Source organism: Myotis yumanensis, unplaced genomic scaffold (genome assembly GCF_028538775.1).
Source record: "Myotis yumanensis isolate MYYU_CA2020_CCGP unplaced genomic scaffold, mMyoYum1.0.hap1 SCAF_1, whole genome shotgun sequence".
Classification (NCBI taxonomy): domain Eukaryota; kingdom Metazoa; phylum Chordata; class Mammalia; order Chiroptera; family Vespertilionidae; genus Myotis; species Myotis yumanensis.
The window spans coordinates 63,691,346-63,708,552 of NW_027223752.1; the positions used below are offsets into that span (position 1 = coordinate 63,691,346).

The following is a 17,207-nucleotide window of genomic DNA, read 5'->3' on the forward strand; positions in this document are numbered from 1 at the left end:
AGTTCTTCCCTCAGCTAGTTTTTCTTCAATATAGATGTTTCACAAACACATGAAGTCACCGTGTGAGTGATGACCTCTCTACTGCCACCCACCCCTGCTTCCCTGCAGCTCAGCCTGCTCTTTCCCTTTTATTCCGTGTTAGTGAATGATGCTGTTTCAGTTAGGTAGTTAAAACCTGAGTGGGAGTTATTCTTGATCCCTTGACCTTGCACGCACAAAGTCCTGTTGTAGTTACCTCCTAAATGTGTCTAGAATTTATCTTCCACTATACATCCTCCTTTCAGTTTAGAACTTCATCACTTTTACCAGTAAACCTTTTATTGAAGTGTATAATATGTATACAGAAGAGTGCAGGTAAGCCTCCATGTCAGTGAATTCTCACTGAGAGCATATCCATGTAATCAGCCCCCAGATCCCGAAACAGAATATTGCCAACATTCCAGCTTCTTGTGTCCTTTTGTTAGAACCTCTGTCCCCAATAACATAATAGATGGGTTTGTATGAGTGTGAGAGTGTGTGTGTATGTGTGTGTAGTATATAAATTGAATCATACAATATGTACTCTTGTGTCTAGCTTCCTCCTAACATATGTTTTATGAAATTCATCAGTATTGCTGTGTGTAGTGGTATTTATGCATTCTCACTACTATACACAATTTCCTTGTGTGAAAATACTGAATTTACTTATCCATACTATTGTTTGATGGGCATTTCAGTAGCTTCCAGTATGTGGCTATTATGAATAGTGTTGTTAGGAGCATTCTTGCCTATATTGTTTGAGAAATATACCTAGGTATAGAATTGCTGGTAGTAGGGTATGAGTATGTTCACATTTAGCAGTTACTGCCAAATAGGTTTCCAAAGTGGTTGTGCCAGTTTGTCCTCCCTTCTGGTCTATCTTCTGTTCTGTCACCAAAATGATTCTTCTGAAAGATCTGAGCTTGTCACTCCTCTGCTTTACATTTTCCTCACTGTCATTGTACAAAGCCCAGTGTCCTTTCTTAGTACAGTATACTTGGCTCTTAACAATTTTTTCCTTGCTTTTGTAGCTTTACCTCCTATAGCTATGCCTATCGTCTTGCTCATTAATTTGCAGTCTTGGTTACATATCCGAATACTATATGTAACCAATACTATATGTAGGGAGTCATTTGTATGATGATACATACATACAGAATTAGAATAATTTGGAGTGAGCTCTGGGTAGGTGTATGTTGAAAAAACGTTATAGATGATTCTTATATCAGCCCTCAAATTCTTAAACTAGGAGGTGTTTGGTACCCTCTCCTCTATAGTCCTATTTTGTGTGTATGTAGTTACGTATATACTAGAGGCCCGGTGCACGAATTCGTGCATGGGTGGAGTCGGGCCAACCCACCCTGATGGGGGCCCATTGGGCCAGGCCGGTTGGGCGGGGGGGGCGGCGCGCAAGATGGTTGGCAAGCCGGCCCCACTCCTGATCGGGGTGTTAGGAGCCTTGGGGCCCAGATCAGGCCAGTTGGCTGCCTCAGTGCTTGGCTGCCGCAGTGCACATCATAGCCACCGGTTGTCCTGGTCGTTCTGCCGTTCCGGTTGCTGGGCTTTTACATGTCCTATATAATAAAAAGCTAATATGCAGATAGACCGAACAGTGGAAAACTGAACAACCGGTTGCTATGACGTGCACTGACCACCAGGAGGTGCGCGTGGAACATGGTGGGTGTCCGTAGCAGGCGGCACAGCGCAGAGCATGGCGGGTGTTGGCAGCAGTGGGATGGTGGAGCAGGTGAGCAGGGGTGCCAGACCAAGGCGGGGTGCCAGTCGCTGTCATTGGGGTGAGCCTCTGGTGGTTACTGAAAATTCTTTGCTCCCGCATGCCGCAGTCCCGCCCGGTGCTTGCACCTGCTGCCAGTGCTGGCCCTGCTTGCAGCCGGCGCCGGAACCACTGCTCACACCCACTGCCGGTGACCTGGCGCTGGTCCCGATCGCTCTGCATCGTTAATGGATATGAGCAGCTGCTGCTGGCCCTGATTGCCCCTGAGGGCTTCTCCACCCCCCCTGCCCCCAAGGGGCGATCAGGGAAGCAGCCGCTGCTAGCACCTGCTGCCGGCACTGGTCCTGCTTGCACCTGCTGCTGGTGCCGGCCACAATAGCTCTGCGCCATCAACAGCTGCAAACGGGGCTGCTGGCAGACAGGGGACGGGGAGGGGGGGGGGGGGCGCGGTGGGAGGGGCTGGTGAGGGCGTAGAGGATGGGCCAAGACCCGCCCCTGTGCCCACTGCAGCCTCACGGCCCACAGTTCCTTTGAAGGTACATGAATTTGTGCACTGGGCCCCTAGTATAGATACTATATGCTTATCACACAGCATTAAAACTTTTGACTAACCTCCTTCTGCAAGACAATAGGATATTTTTTCATTTATATTCTAGAAGCTTAACACACAGCATATTCCACTTATTTTCCATCTTTCTCACTACAAGTAAAGTCCTCAACTAAATTTAGAGATGGAGGGGTTTTTTTCATATGTTTCACAATACAGAAATTCATCTTTTCATGGTCATCACACTAAAATAGTTACATGGCCACAGGCCCCAGCCCCCAAAGGTCCAAAACTAAAAGATATTTCTCTTTTTGAGCTTGGGGTATAGAAGCATGCACTTAGGACAGCAGAGTGTGAAGCATGTGCTTTTCTCTTCCCGGTGTCTGAATGCACACTTACCACTAATCTGACATAGTGCAATGGGGTAATATGGCACATGATGGACATGTTTCGTTGTTTTTTATGTTTTTGTGAAGAGAGAGTTTACATAAAGGAAACTTAGGATGATTGTATGAGAATATCTGTCTGAGCAAAAATTTATGCTGCATTAGTACCTTTAAAAGGGTCTCATTTGTTTGATATTGTAGGTCTTGCTTCTCCATTTAAGGCAGTTATGGATACAAATTACTATTACTCAGGTCAGTAACATTAAAAACAACATTTAATAATATTTTTCGCTTTTAGGGATTTCATTTTTTTTCTCTCTCATTTTTATACAGCTGTGGAAAGAAATAACTTGATGAGATTATCCCAGAGCATTCCATTTACACCTGTGCCTCCAAGAGGTAAATCCAAAAAGTAAAGAAATAAAGGGGGAAAATTTGTCCTCTATTACTATATGATTTTTAGTTACAACATAGAACATGGGTGTTAATAGACGAATCACATTAAGAAGTGTTGATTTCATATAAATTTAATTAGCGTGACTACTACAAGAGTCAGGTATGTTTATAGAAGAAGGAAGTATCAAAAGTATTGAATTTCTGTTTTTTGTATATCCAGAAGCAGTGGTGTACTCTAATTCAGATAAATTCTTAATTCATTGTCTAGTAATGAAAGCATAGATGAATTGACATCACGGGGTTTGTGGAACAGAGACTTCTAACCTCTTGTCTAACAGTTTAATTGAGAAGTGTATACTAGTCTGGTCGCTTTCTAAAAGTTTGTTGCCCTTTATAAAACTGCAACTTAGCTCATTCTTTTATTCCTTACTTTATCTTAACCAGATACCTTTCCGTTTTTATTCTACATTGTCATTTTTAAAGTGTCATAATTTGACCTCAGAATGTATTCATTCATGTTGCAGGTGAGCCCGTCACAGTGTATCGCTTGGAAGAGAGTTCGCCCAGCATATTGAATAACAGCATGTCTTCTTGGTCACAGTTAGGCCTCTGTGCCAAAATAGAGTTTTTAAGTAAAGAAGAGATGGGAGGAGGTTTACGGAGAGCTGTCAAAGTACAATGTACCTGGTCAGAACATGATATCCTCAAATCAGGGCATCTTTATATTATCAAATCCTTTCTTCCTGAGGTGGTTAACACATGGTCAAGTATTTACAAAGAGGATACGGTTCTACATCTCTGTCTCAGAGTAAGTGCTGTTGAATGCATAACGGTGGAACATTATGTTTTCACTTCTGAAGTATAATAAACCAAATAAAATCTTAGTGGTAATGTTGAACAAGGGTTTGTTTTTTCTGTTCTGTAGGAAATTCAGCAACAGAGAGCAGCACAAAAGCTCACATTTGCCTTCAACCAAATGAAGCCCAAATCCATACCATATTCTCCGAGGTAAGTCTTTAAATTTTTCTGGGATGTATAAATGTTATGTGGATAGCATTCTCTTTTCACCTTATTATTGATGTTGAATATGTAATTATTTGTTTATTTTAAAGATCAATTAGAACTTTTTTAACAAAACTGCTAGTAATATCTGTAACTATTTTTCATAAGGTTCCTTGAAGTTTTCCTGCTGTATTGCCATTCAGCAGGACAGTGGTTTGCTGTGGAAGAATGCATGACTGGAGAATTTAGAAAATACAATAATAATAATGGTGATGAGATTATTCCAACTAATACACTGGAAGAGATCATGTTAGCCTTTAGCCACTGGACTTATGAATATACAAGAGGGGAGTTGCTGGTACTTGATTTACAAGGTAAATCGATTGAAATATTACTGAAGTGAAATTGTGCCGTAGGTTCTCAGCTATTCATGTGTTATGAATAATGTACAGAAATCTGCAAATTTATAGGTAGATAAAATCTTAGGTCAGTAGAATCTGTTTTAAAAGCAAGTCAATAACAGCCATAGCATATAGCCATCAGAGCCCTGAATCGTGGTATATGCCTATCTTAATTGTTATTTAGGTAATACAGCTATTTTGATAAGCAAAAATACCCTATTCTGCTCTTACATGTGTAGCCTTATTCTTTTAAAAGTATGAAGACTGTTTCTTTAAAACACAAGTATCTCTATTGTTCCTGATGTTATGTTTTATCTCTTACTGTGAACTAAACTACCTAAATTTTAGTGGCTGAAAACAATCATTTTATTTGCTTGTAGTTCTTTGGTTGGGGAATTTGGATGGGGCATAGTGGGGATTGCTTATCTCTGCTGTTCCCTTGGAGGGTTTGAATGACTGGATACTAGCTTGCCCAGCCTGACTGGAGGCAAATGTCTGAGGTCTCTGTTCAGTGACAGCTGAATATGTCAGCTCTCCAGCAAGTGATAGCTCATTTTGCTTTCTCTTAGCATCAGGGTTTCAGGTAGCTAGGCTTCTTTCATGGTAGCTGGTTTCTTCCAGAGAGAAAGCAGGAACTCTTAGATCCAGCCCAGATTCAAATGGCAGGGGATATATTCCAGCACTTGATCAGTGAAGCAGCATGTTAAAAAACAAACCAACCAACCAACAAAAAAACGTGGCTTGGAGAGGGCAGGTTTGCTCAATGTAATGTCAAGTGCAGCTTCATGGCAGGGTCAAAGGAAAGTAAAACTGAACAAGTTTCCAGCTCTGCCTGGATGATAGTTTTACATTATAGCTATTTTTTTTTAAATATATTTTATTGATTTTTTACAGAGAGGAAGGGAGAGAGATGGAGAGTTAGAAACATCGATGAGAGAGAAATATTGATCAGCTGCCTCCTGCACATCTCCCACTGGGGATGTGCCCGCAACCAAGGTACATGCCCTTGACCGGAATCGAACCTGGGACCTTTCAGTCCGCAGGCCGACGCTCTATCCACTGAGCCAAACTGGTTTCGGCATAGCTATTTTTTATGTATTGATTTCAGAGAGGAAAGGAAAGGGAAAGAGAGATAGAAACATCAATGATGAGAGTCATTGATCAGCTGCCTCCTACATGCCCCCTACTGGGGATCCTACCCGCAACCCAGGCATGTGCCCTGACTGAGAATCCAACTGTAATCTCCTGGTTGACCAGTGCTCAACCACTGAGCCACCCTGGCTGGGTCACAATCTTATTCTTTATGTTATCTGAATTTTTTTTAGGAAGATATAGCTGTACAGGGTGGGGCAAAAGTAGGTTTACAGTTTTTTTAAACGGCCTATAGATTATGCCTCTATGATCCTAGTTTTTCTTTGCTAAATGAAGTGCAACAATGGCAGATCGTGTAGACCTTTTGTATAAGCAGATAGTTGTTTGCAACCTTGGCCCTGTTGCATCAGAAGCTGGTGTCATCAGGAGCACACCTACCGACTCTGACACTTAACTCTGAGTCACAATTGCAGGAGTTGTGTTCTGGGTGCAGTGTTGAAGTCATAAGACAAGTTATGAAATATCAAGAGAGAAAAACTACACTCTTTTGAATAATTTAACATTATGTAAATGATGCTGCTATAAAATCTCTCATGACTATTTTTATTATGCAAATGTCAACATTTATATAAATTAACTTTTTTACATATACATATAAAGGCGTGGGTGAAAATTTGACTGACCCATCTGTGATAAAAGCGGAAGAAAAGAGGTAATAAATTTTAATAAGTTTATTAAGACAATTTCATATTTTCAAGTTCTACATTTCTACTTGTATAAACTAACCTTTTTTTATTTAAACTACCAATGCCATAGATCCGGTGATATGGTTTTTGGCCCAGCAAATCTAGGAGAAGATGCAATAAAAAACTTTAGAGCCAAACATCACTGTAATTCTTGCTGTAGAAAGCTTAAACTTCCAGGTAAACATTTTCTTAATCAGTGTAATGTATAAATTGTTAGTAAAATTTGTTATTGCAATACTTTATAAGGCCAGAGGCACAAATATATGTTGTTGGCTATACATTAATCGATGCTTTCTTTCTTTATAAAAACACCAAGTTTATTCATTTAATATATACTTATTATGTGTGTGCTAGATGCCAGGAATTGTGCTAGATGTTGATAATACAATAGGGAACTAGACAAGCATGGTCCCTGCCCTCATTGGAGTTTAGTCAGATCTTGAAAACTAACAAGATTAACAGAGTTACAGGCAGAAAAAAATGCAACAGGTAAGCAGATTACCTAATACAAACCTAGATGTCAGGGAATGCTACCAAGGGAACTGACAGTTTTGTCTAAAACTGAAGGAGGAATAGACTTTCAAATTAGCCTGTCAAAGAGCTGGGAAAAGAGTATTCCATGTAGCAGGAATAGGACCTAATCTTTGTATTTGAAGAATTACAAGCTATTATTGAATTGTAAGTTATAGTATAAACCAGTAGTTCTAACCTTTTGGTGTGCATCAGAATTTCTTGTGGAATTTTTTAAAAACTACGGATTCCTGGGATTCACCCTTATGCTGCATTTTTAAAAGTCCCTCTCATTATAAGTAATAATGTAGTTGTTGAAAGCTTGGACTTAGGAGCCAGACTGCATGGTTCAAAAAAAATACCTATATTATAATACCTTTTTTGTTGATTTCAGAGAGGAAGGGAGAGGGAGAAAGAAACAGAAACATTAATGATGAGAGGAATCATTGATCAGCTGCCTCCTGCACACCCTCTATTGGGGATCGAGCACACAACCTGGGCATGTGCCCTTGACCGGAATCAAACCTGGGACTTTTTAGTACACATGTCGACGCTCTATCCACTGAGCCAAACCAGCTAGGGCAGAAAATACCTATATTGTAGAGGCTTTTTTTTTTTGTATACTGACCTTATATCCTGCAATCCTGTAACCTTGCTAAACTCGCTTAGTTCTAAATTTTTAGGAGGTTTTTGTTTGTTTGTAAACTTTTTAGAATTTCCTGTATAGAGACTGAATAGTTTTTTGGGGGGGGGGGGCGTTGTATTTTTAAAAAATATATGTTTTTATTTTATTATCTATTTTTTAAGAGCGAGGGGAAGGGAGAGGGATAGTGAGATAGAAACAAGGATGGATTGGCTGCCTTTGGCACGCCCCCTACTGGGGATTGAGCCCCCAACTAGGGCATGTGCCCTGGCCCGGAATCGAACCAGTGAACTCTGGTTCATGGGTTGATACTCAACTGCCAAGTCATACCAGCTGGGCAGTAGATACAGTTTTATTACTTCCTTTCCAACCAGTATGCCTTTTACTTTATTTAAATAGGAATAATGTGAGTAGACACCTTGCTTTTCTTCATAATCTAAGGGGAAAGCATTCAGTCTTTTACCATTAAGATGATGTTACCTGTAAGGATTTTGTAGATGCGCTTTATTGGGTTGAGGACATATTCTACTACTACAGACAGTCCTTGGGTTACATCGGACTCGACCTACGTCGTTTCGTGGTTACATCGCCATCTCCCATTTATTTATTTAAAAAAATAAAGTTCTGTCATTTTGACGTATGTACATCTGTGCTTTATGTTTTTTATTATTTATTTACCACAGTAAAGGTCAGGAATCGTTATCTTTCTTACAAATTTTTTTTTACTGTTTCACTTCATTACTGCTGTGTATGTGCTCCATGTGAGTGACATAGGTGCTTATGTAGGTGGGTTCCGTCTTACGGTGAAAATTGCGTTACATTGCGCCGTAGGAACGGATCTCCGACATAACCCAAGGACCTACTGTACTTGTTTCTTGAAAATGCTTATCCTGAATGGATATTAAATTTTGTCAGATGTTTTTTCTGCATCTATTTATGTGACCATTTGGTTTTTCTTCTTTAATTGGTTAATATTACATGGATTGATTTTTGAAATGTTGAACCAGTCTTGCATTATCAGGGCACACTCCACTTTATCATGATAAATTATCTTTTTTATGTATTTCTGGATTCAGTTTGCTAATACTTTCTTGAAAATTTTTATTTCTGTGTTCATAAAGAATATTGATCTATGGCTTTTTTTTTCTTGTACTGTCTTTGTCTTGTTTTGGTATCAAGATAATACTAACCTTAAAAATAAATAGGAAGTGTCACACCTCTTCTCTTTGGGGGACAGATTGTATGGAATTGATATCATCCTTACTTTAAATGTTTGGTAGAATTGTCTAGTGAAATAATCTAAGTCTGAAGTTTTCTTTGTCAGATGGTTTTCAACTAATTTTTTTTTTTTTTTTATAAATGTATGACTGTTGGGGCGATCAGTTTCTTTTTGAGTGAATTTTAGTAGTTTGTATCTTTCAAGGAATTGGTTCATTTAATTTAATTTAAGTTGGCAGATTTATGGCCATAGAGTTGTTTATATTATTTTATTTTTTTAACTAGAGGCCCGGTGCACGAATTCGTGCACCAGTGGGGTCCCTCGGCCTGGCCTGTGGGATCGGGCTGAAACTGGCTCTCCGACATCCTCCGAGGGGTCCTGGATTGTGAGAGGGCTCAGGCTAGGCCGAGAGACCCCATCAGTGCATGATCGGGGCCTGGGAGGGACCATAGGAGGGCTCCAGGGTGTTTGGTTCATCTCGCTCATCCCAATCAGCCAGACCCCAGCAGCAAGCTAACCTACCGGTCAGAGCGTCTTACCCCTGGTGGTCAGTGCACATCATAGCATCATAGCAACTGGTCGACCAGTTGACTGTCTGCCCCCTGGTGGTCAGTGCATGTCATAGCTAGTGATTGAGCGGCCTTAGCATATCGCTAGTGTATTACTCTTTGATTGGTTGAACGGACCAGACACTTAGCATATTAGGCTTTTATTATATAGGATGTCTGTGGTGAATTACCTGTCATTATGGTAATGCTTTTGGTTTCTTGGTCAGTCGGCCTAAGGTGTGTCAATTTTATTGATATTTCAAAGCACCAGCTTTTGTTTTCGTTGTTTTACTCTATTTTCTGTTTTCTTTCATTGATTTATTCTCTTTATTATTTCCATCTTTCTGTTTTCTCTGTGTTTACTTTGTTTTTCTCTAGTTTGTTAAGGTTTATTATTGATTTAGATTGGAATTGGCTTGGATCATTGGTTTGAGATCTCTCTTTTTTTTAAATATATTTTTATTGATTTCAGAGAAGAAGGGAGAGGGAGAGAGAGATTGGAACATCAATGATGAGAGAGAATCATTGATCAGCTGTCTCCTTCACACCCCCAACTGCGGATTGAGCCTGAAACTCAGGCGTGTGCCGTGACTGGGAATCGAACCAGCGACCTCCTGGTTTGTAGGTTGATGTTCAACCACTGAGCAGCTGGGCGAGACCTTCCTTTCTAACAGAGCAATTAGTGCTACAGATATCCCTCTAAGCATTGTGTTAGCTACATCCCATAAATTTTGGTATGTTTTATTTTCTTTAAAATGCTTTTTATTTCTCCTGAGACTTCTTTGACCTATGGATTACTTAAAAGTGGGGTTTTTTGTGTTTTTTGTGTTTTTTAGTTCTCAAATATTTGTAAATTTCTGGTTATCTTTCTGTTGTTGATTTCTTGTTTAATTTCATTATAAGAGAACATACTTAAAATGATTTCAATTTTTAAAAAAAACCTTTACCATATATAGCCTCTCTGGTGAACATTGCATATCCACTTGAAGAGAATATTCTGTTGTTGGGTGGTGTATCTATACATGCTAATTAAGGAGCCCTGGTCAGGTAGCTTAGTTGTTTAGAGCATCATCCCCATATGCCAGAGATATCTGGTCATGACACATATAAGAATCAACCAATGAATGCATAAATAAGTGGAACAACAAATCTCTCTTTCTCTCACACACACATATCAATAAATTTTTAAAAAATTTAATGTTTATTAAGGAAAGTTTTTTGATAGTGTTAGGTTTTTATATTCTTGTTGATTTTCTGACCAGTTGTTCTGATTACTTAGAGACCTCATTTCTAAGTATAAATTTGGATTAATCTGTTTTGCCATTCACTTCTATTAGTTTTTCCTTCATATGTTTTGAAGCTTTGTTCTTAGGTGCATACACATTTACAGTTCTTAGTCTTAGTGAATTGATTGTTTTTAGCATTATGTAATGTCATGGTAATTTTTTTGTTCTTAAGCTTACTGTGTCTGATATTAACATAATATTCTAACTCTTTTTTTTTCTTTGTTAATCCTTACCCGAGGATATTTTCCCTAATCATATTTTAGAGAGAGTTGAAGGGAGGAGGAAGGAGGGAAGAAGAGAAGTAGAGAGAGAGGTGTGAGAGAGATACATCTATTGGTTGCCTCCCGCACACACCCCCAACTGGAGCCTGGGATTGAACCTGCAACCGAGGCATGTGCCCCTGACTGGGAATCGAATGCTCAACCTGTCAGTGCATGGGCCAACGCTCTAACCACTGAACGTACTGGCCAGGGCTCTAGCTATCTTGATTGGTGGTTTCATCAGATGTCTTTTCCCCCCGTTTTTTACCTAGACATATTGATTATATTTAAAGTGAGTTTCTTGTAAATAGCATATAGTTGGGTCCTATGTTTAATTTGTCTTTTGAAATCTGATAATTTCCATCTTTTCATTGATGTTTTAGAACCTTTATATTTAATGTAATTGTTGGTGTGATTAGTTTTAGACCTGTTTTGTGTGGATTTTTTTTTTCTGATTGATATCTGATTTGTGTTTTTGGGGGGAGGGGTCTGCCTCTCTGTTTTAGTATTCTATATTTTATCTTTACATTTAGTTTTTTACTGATCGCTTTCATTTTCTTTATCTAAGAATGTGTGTATTTTTGCCTTCATTCCTGTAGGATATTTTCACTGGATCTAGAATTTTAGGTTGACATTGCTTTCTTTTTAAGCACTTAAAAAATATTCTGCTGCCTTCTGGCCTCTATTACATCTGGTGAAAACTTCACAGTCATTTGAATTGTTCTTACAGTTCCTTTCAAGATTATTTTTTTGTCTGGTTATCAGCAGTTTGATTCTGATTCATCTAGTTTTAGCTTCCTATGAGCTTATTCTGCTTTAGGTTTATTTAGCTTCTTGAATTTGCATATTTATGATCCTTATTAAATTGGGGGAGTTTTTAGCTGTTAGTTCTGCAAATATTTGTTCTTCGTCAGTCTATTCATTTTTTTTCAGGCTCCCATAATAAGAATATTAGAACTTTTGATACTGTCCCCCAGAACTTGAGACTCTGGTTTTCCCCTGGTTACATGATTAGTTAACAGCATTATCAGGGCTTGAATTATAATTGTATTTTGTGTACAGTACAGCTACACATATGTTTGCATTCTCTAAGTCCATACTGGCATAGGTTTGATTGCAAAATTTATAAAAAATTATTCATGCACTAGCAAATATATACTTGGATAATTAAATAAAGCTGTTACTCAAATTAAAAGGAACAGCTCATATTCTAAAGGTCAGTTCTATTTTGTCTATAAATAATAAAAGCCTAAGCGACCATCACAACTGAACGGATAACCGAACAGGCTGTATGGGGCGACTAGGCTGGCAGGGGGTTAGTGAGGGACGACCAAATGACTGAACAGCAGGCTGCGTGGGGCGACCAGGACTGCGGGGGGGGGGGGGGGGGGAATTGGGGGCGACCAGGCTGGTGGGGGAACAATTGGGGGTGACCAGGCCGGCAGGGGTTGGGCAGTAAGGGGCGACCAGCTGGTGCCTGCAGGGGGGCAGTTAGGGGCGACCAGGCTGGCGGAGCGGGGATAGCTGGTGGCAACTAGGCCGGCAGGGGAGGCAGTTGGGGGTGATCTGGCCAGCAGGGGGGCAGTTAGGGGCAATCAGGCAGGCAGGCAGGGAGGCAGGTGAGCAGTTAGGAACCAGTGGTCCTGGATTGTGAGAGGGATGTTTGACTGCCGGTTTAGGCCCGATCCTAAAGGCAGTTGGACATCCCCCGAGGGGTCCTGGATTGGAGAAGGTGCAGGCTGGGCTGAGGGGACCACCCCTCCCACCCCCACCCGCTGTGCATGAATTTTGTGCACCGAGCCTCCAGTATGGAGATAAAAGTGTAAAGGTATATGCATGACTGTGATTAGTTTAAATTATAAATTTGATTATTATTACATTCAGTTTTCCACTTCTGCAACTATTGTATTATCCTATATAATAAAAGGGTAATATGCAAATCGACTGAGCAGCGGAACAGCAGAACTGCCGGCAGAACGATGGGTCACTATGACATGCACTGACCACCAGGGGGCAGACACTCAACACAGGAGCTGTCCCCTGGTGGTCAGTGCGCTCCCACAGGGGGAGCGCTGCTCAGCCACAAACTAGACTGATGACTGGCAAGCACAATGGCCTGCCTCTGAGGCAGCGCTAAGGATGTCCAACTGCGGCTTAGGCCCACTCCCCACAGGGTGCGGGCCTAAGCCATCAGTCATCTCTTGAGGGCTCCCAGACTGTGAGCTGATGGACGCCCCCCCATCCCCCCACCCCAGTGCACAATAGTTGTGCACTGGGCCTCTAGTATGTGTATAACTCCCTAAGTGATTTTATTCTATCCCATAGCTATAAATGCAGTCTACATACTGATAGACCACATTTAACTGAAGCCTTAACTTCTTTCTTGAGCTCCTATTTTATATTGTTTCCTACATTTCTACTTGGATACCCTAAAGCATCTTTATAAGTAACATGTTCATTCTAGAACTTTCAACTTTTATTTCCCACCCTTGCTCACAAAACTCTGCTTCTCCATTTAATTAATGGTTACCCAGTTGCTCAGAACCTAAAAGCTAGCCAATTTCTTTTTTCTCTCACCTTTCTTAGACAATCTGACATAGTCTGTCTACTGTAATTCTGAACTCGCCATTGAAATTATTGACTTCATCTTCAGTTGCCACCATTTGTTTCCTGGATTCTTGCCAATTGCCTCTAACAAGACTTCACGGGACAGAATAGTCATTTAAAACAAATCTGATTATGTTTCTCCCTAAACACTGCTTAATACCTTCCAGTGGATCTTCATTGTAATCTGTACTTCCTACCATAGCTTGCATCCCATAAGTCTGGGGTCAGGAAACTTTTCTGTAAAAGGCAAGGTAGCAAATATTTTAGGCTTTGTGAGCCATATGGCCCAGGTCACAGCTACCTAGCTCTACCATTGTAGTGCAGAAATAGCCATAGACACTCCAAACAAATTATCCTGGCTTTATTATTTGGTAAATAAAACTATTTACCAAAAATAGCCAGCCACATTTGGTCCACAGACTATCTATAATAATAAAAGTTTAATATGCTAATTAGACCAGACAGCCGAATGACCTTCTGGACGAAGCTGGGGCTTCGAGGGCCGAGGCAAGCCACTGTGGCTGCGAGGGCTGAGCCCCTTGCAAGAATTTCGTGCATCGGGCCTCTAGTAGTTTTATAACCCTTGTCCATTAACTGCTGCTTGACCTCATTTTGCAGTGGTTTTCCCCTCATTCACTACATGCAAGCCATGCTGTTTTCTTGCCATTCTTTGAACACACCAAGTTCCTTTCCTTACCGTCTGCAGTTAGCCTCCCTCTGCCTAGAACACTCCTCCTGAAGCTTTGATAGTCACTTCTCAGTATTTAGGCCTTTACTCAGATGTTGCCTCCTATGGCTTTTCTGCCCCACCCTAAGAAATCGCCTTATGCCATCTCTAATCTGGCCCTCATCACACTGTTTTCTTTAAGCACTTGTTACTACTTATAATTCTGTCATTTTTCTATTTGTTTTTTTTTTGTTTGTTTTTTTTACCCACTAGAAAATAAACTCCATGGGAACAGGGACCTGCTCTGCTTTGTTCATTGTTATGTTTCCATACTCAGACGAGTTATTGACTCTTGGTCACAGCATAATAATTATTTGATGAATGAATGATTTCATTTTTATGTTTATATGTTTTGTAACTTTTGAATTTATAACAACCTGGTAGAAAATAAGTCTGGCATATTTAGATGAAAGTTGATATAGAAATGTTCTTACTTTTCCATTTCTAAGAAATACTGACTTTTTTCTTTTTTTTTTTTTTTGTTGGGGTGGTGAATATAGACCTGAAGAGGAATGACTATACACCTGATAAAATTATATTTCCTCAGGATGAGCCTTCAGATTCAACTCTTCAGCCTGGAAATTCCACCAAAGAATCAGAATCAACTCATTCTATTCGTCTGATGTTATAACTGAATCATTGGTTTTGCCTACACCTCACAGCAATGTTACTGTGTCACTTTTCATTCAGGATGAAGTAGTTTGGTAATACAGAAAAGTGTGTGCAAATTGAATATACTAGTTCTGGAACAGTTAAAAGGTCAAATCTTTTTTGTTTTTGTATTCTGTTTTTTCAGCAATTAAACTAGTCAGTCAGGAACTCCCTATAGGATACAGCTAGCTAGCAGCTGTTAAAATTTAAAGGTAAAAGAAAATTAGTATTTGTAACTTCTTAAAAGTCTCTTTTTAGCAGAGGACTTTATTTGACTTTGTTCTGATGAGGGTGATCTCTCTCTCTCATGTGGTGCAATACCTTAACCAAAGTTAGGTGTCAGTGCAGATGTTACTTGCTGCTGCTTTACTGCCATTCAGCTAGTGCAATGAAGCAATCACCCAGCCTTCGGGTTAAATGGCACTCAGACATCTTCCTCAGTGTGTTTTAGGGTGTTCAGTGATGGATCACTAGTTCGCAGCTAGATGCTTTTTGGCCATGGGAAAGGTGATGACTTGTTATAATTCTAGATCCACAAGGATGTGTAAGAAGCCTGAGTTAAAAAATAAAAAGAAAAGAAAACCCAAGCATTTTCTAAGAGAGACTTTATGAACCAGGGTTAGGTTCCATAATTAAAGATAGAGCCAATTTTTTGTAAAATAGAGCCGAAATTGTGCAGACGTGTAAGTGGGGTTTTTTAAGCATTGTTTTATGAAGTTATTGTAAGTAGAAGAAAGCCACGCAGACTTGTATAACCTAAATATATCAAAGGAGAAACTTAACTCATTGTTCAAGAGAAGTTACCTTGTGAGAAAAGTTAGAGTACTTTTTTCCTATTTATAGTTCTAGTGGCAACCTGGAAGTTACATATTTCTCCAAAGATTATGTTGACCAGTATATCAAATCAGAATGTAAACATGAACTCTTACATATATTTAAAATTGTGTAGAAATATCCAAACATGAATTTTTTGTGGTACTTATTTAAGATTGAGTTAGATTATCATGTCGGGAGATTGCAATGCAACTTTATGCTAATAAAATGTAATTTAACTGCCCACATATTGTTGAATACTCAACAATAAGAAAAGCTTTTCATCTGACTAAAGTTTTATGCTTTGATATTTTTTTTCATTTTGTTTTGTTTTCCTAGGTACTAATTTTTATTTTTATTGGGAGAGAGCAGTGTAAATCTTACTTGTATTCAGTAGTGTATCTCATAGATACAGACGAGGCAAGAAGAGAGAGAAACTGTTTAAAATAAGTGTTTAATATTGATGGGGGGGAGAAAAATGTATTAAAGATATTAAACTATATACATTTTGTATATCATTAAATCTTTAAAAGAAATTAAATAAATTTATTCTTGTTTACAGATGTTTAGTGAGTTTAATCATTCTGAAAAAGTATTTTCAGTGTTAATTTTTTTTCAGAGTATCAGTTTTTTAAATGAATCGTTTGCATACCTATGCTTTTTGATCCCCTGTCCTATACAGTGTTTAAAGTGATCTTGGTTTCCTACTGTGTTGTTTTTCATCTGTTCATGTTTTGTCAGAAAACGGGGATATAGGTTATCTGTTGATTAACTTTATGTTGATTATTTTTATGAGATACCTCCTTTCCACCTTTCTGTTGCACTGTGTTGCTTTCAAGAGTACTGTCTGATGTCTTACCACAATAGATTTTACACTTTGCAGAGGAAAGGACCCTTAGGATAGTTCACTACTTTAGCATCACACAGCTTGCAGAGCACATGGTTTGTGATAAAGCATACCATTAAAAAAAAGTTACTTTTAGAACGTTTTTCCATAATATCAAACTTTCTTGAGGAAGGTAGATCACAATGATATAGTCTGTGTGTTTAAGTCGACAATCAAGGCAAGAGTACCCAATAAGTAGGTTTTCATCACTTCTAAGAGAGAGAAGTCTTTATTTTCAGAAAAAGATGCATCTGTGGACGGGGATTTTTGTGATCTTCCTTATTTACCACTAGAGGCCCGAAGGTCGTGTGGAAGGTCATTCAGCTGTCCAGTCCAATTAGCATATTGTGCTTTTATTATTATAGACTAGAGGCCCGGTGCATGAAATTCGTGCACTGGGGGAGGGGTGTCCCTCAGCCCAGCCTGCACCCTCTCCAATCTGGGACCCCTCAGGGGACATCCCTCTCACAATCCAGGACTGCTGGCTCCCAACTGCTCGCCTGCCTGCCTGCCTGATTGCCCCTAACCGCTTCTGCCTGCCAGCCTGATCGATGCCTAACTGCTCCTCTACCAGCCTGATCGTCCCCAACTGCCCTCCCCTGCCAACCTGGTTGCCTCCAACTGCCCTCCCTTGCCGGCCATCTTGGGACCACATGGGAGTGGCCATCTTTGTGTGAGGGTGTGACAGTCGATTTGCATATTACCTCTTTATTATATAGGATAACTGTTCAGAG

The 17,207-nt window shown here is 39.7% G+C and overlaps 1 protein-coding gene across 4 annotated transcripts in view; it reads left to right on the forward strand.

Moving 5' to 3' along the window:
* Window positions 1-16,146, forward strand: part of TRPM7 (transient receptor potential cation channel subfamily M member 7) — a 123,227-nt gene extending 107,081 nt beyond the window's left edge. For all 4 annotated transcript variants that reach the window (XM_070422982.1, XM_070422992.1, XM_070423002.1 and 1 more), the window contains 8 exons: window positions 2,888-2,938; window positions 3,020-3,085; window positions 3,607-3,890; window positions 4,008-4,090; window positions 4,253-4,458; window positions 6,238-6,289; window positions 6,394-6,500; window positions 14,624-16,146. In XM_070422982.1, the coding sequence (XP_070279083.1) occupies window positions 2,888-2,938; window positions 3,020-3,085; window positions 3,607-3,890; window positions 4,008-4,090; window positions 4,253-4,458; window positions 6,238-6,289; window positions 6,394-6,500; window positions 14,624-14,754 (980 nt within the window). In that variant the 3' untranslated portion in view covers window positions 14,755-16,146. The remainder of the gene's footprint in view (window positions 1-2,887; window positions 2,939-3,019; window positions 3,086-3,606; window positions 3,891-4,007; window positions 4,091-4,252; window positions 4,459-6,237; window positions 6,290-6,393; window positions 6,501-14,623) is intronic.
* Window positions 16,147-17,207: the final 1,061 nt, after the last annotated feature.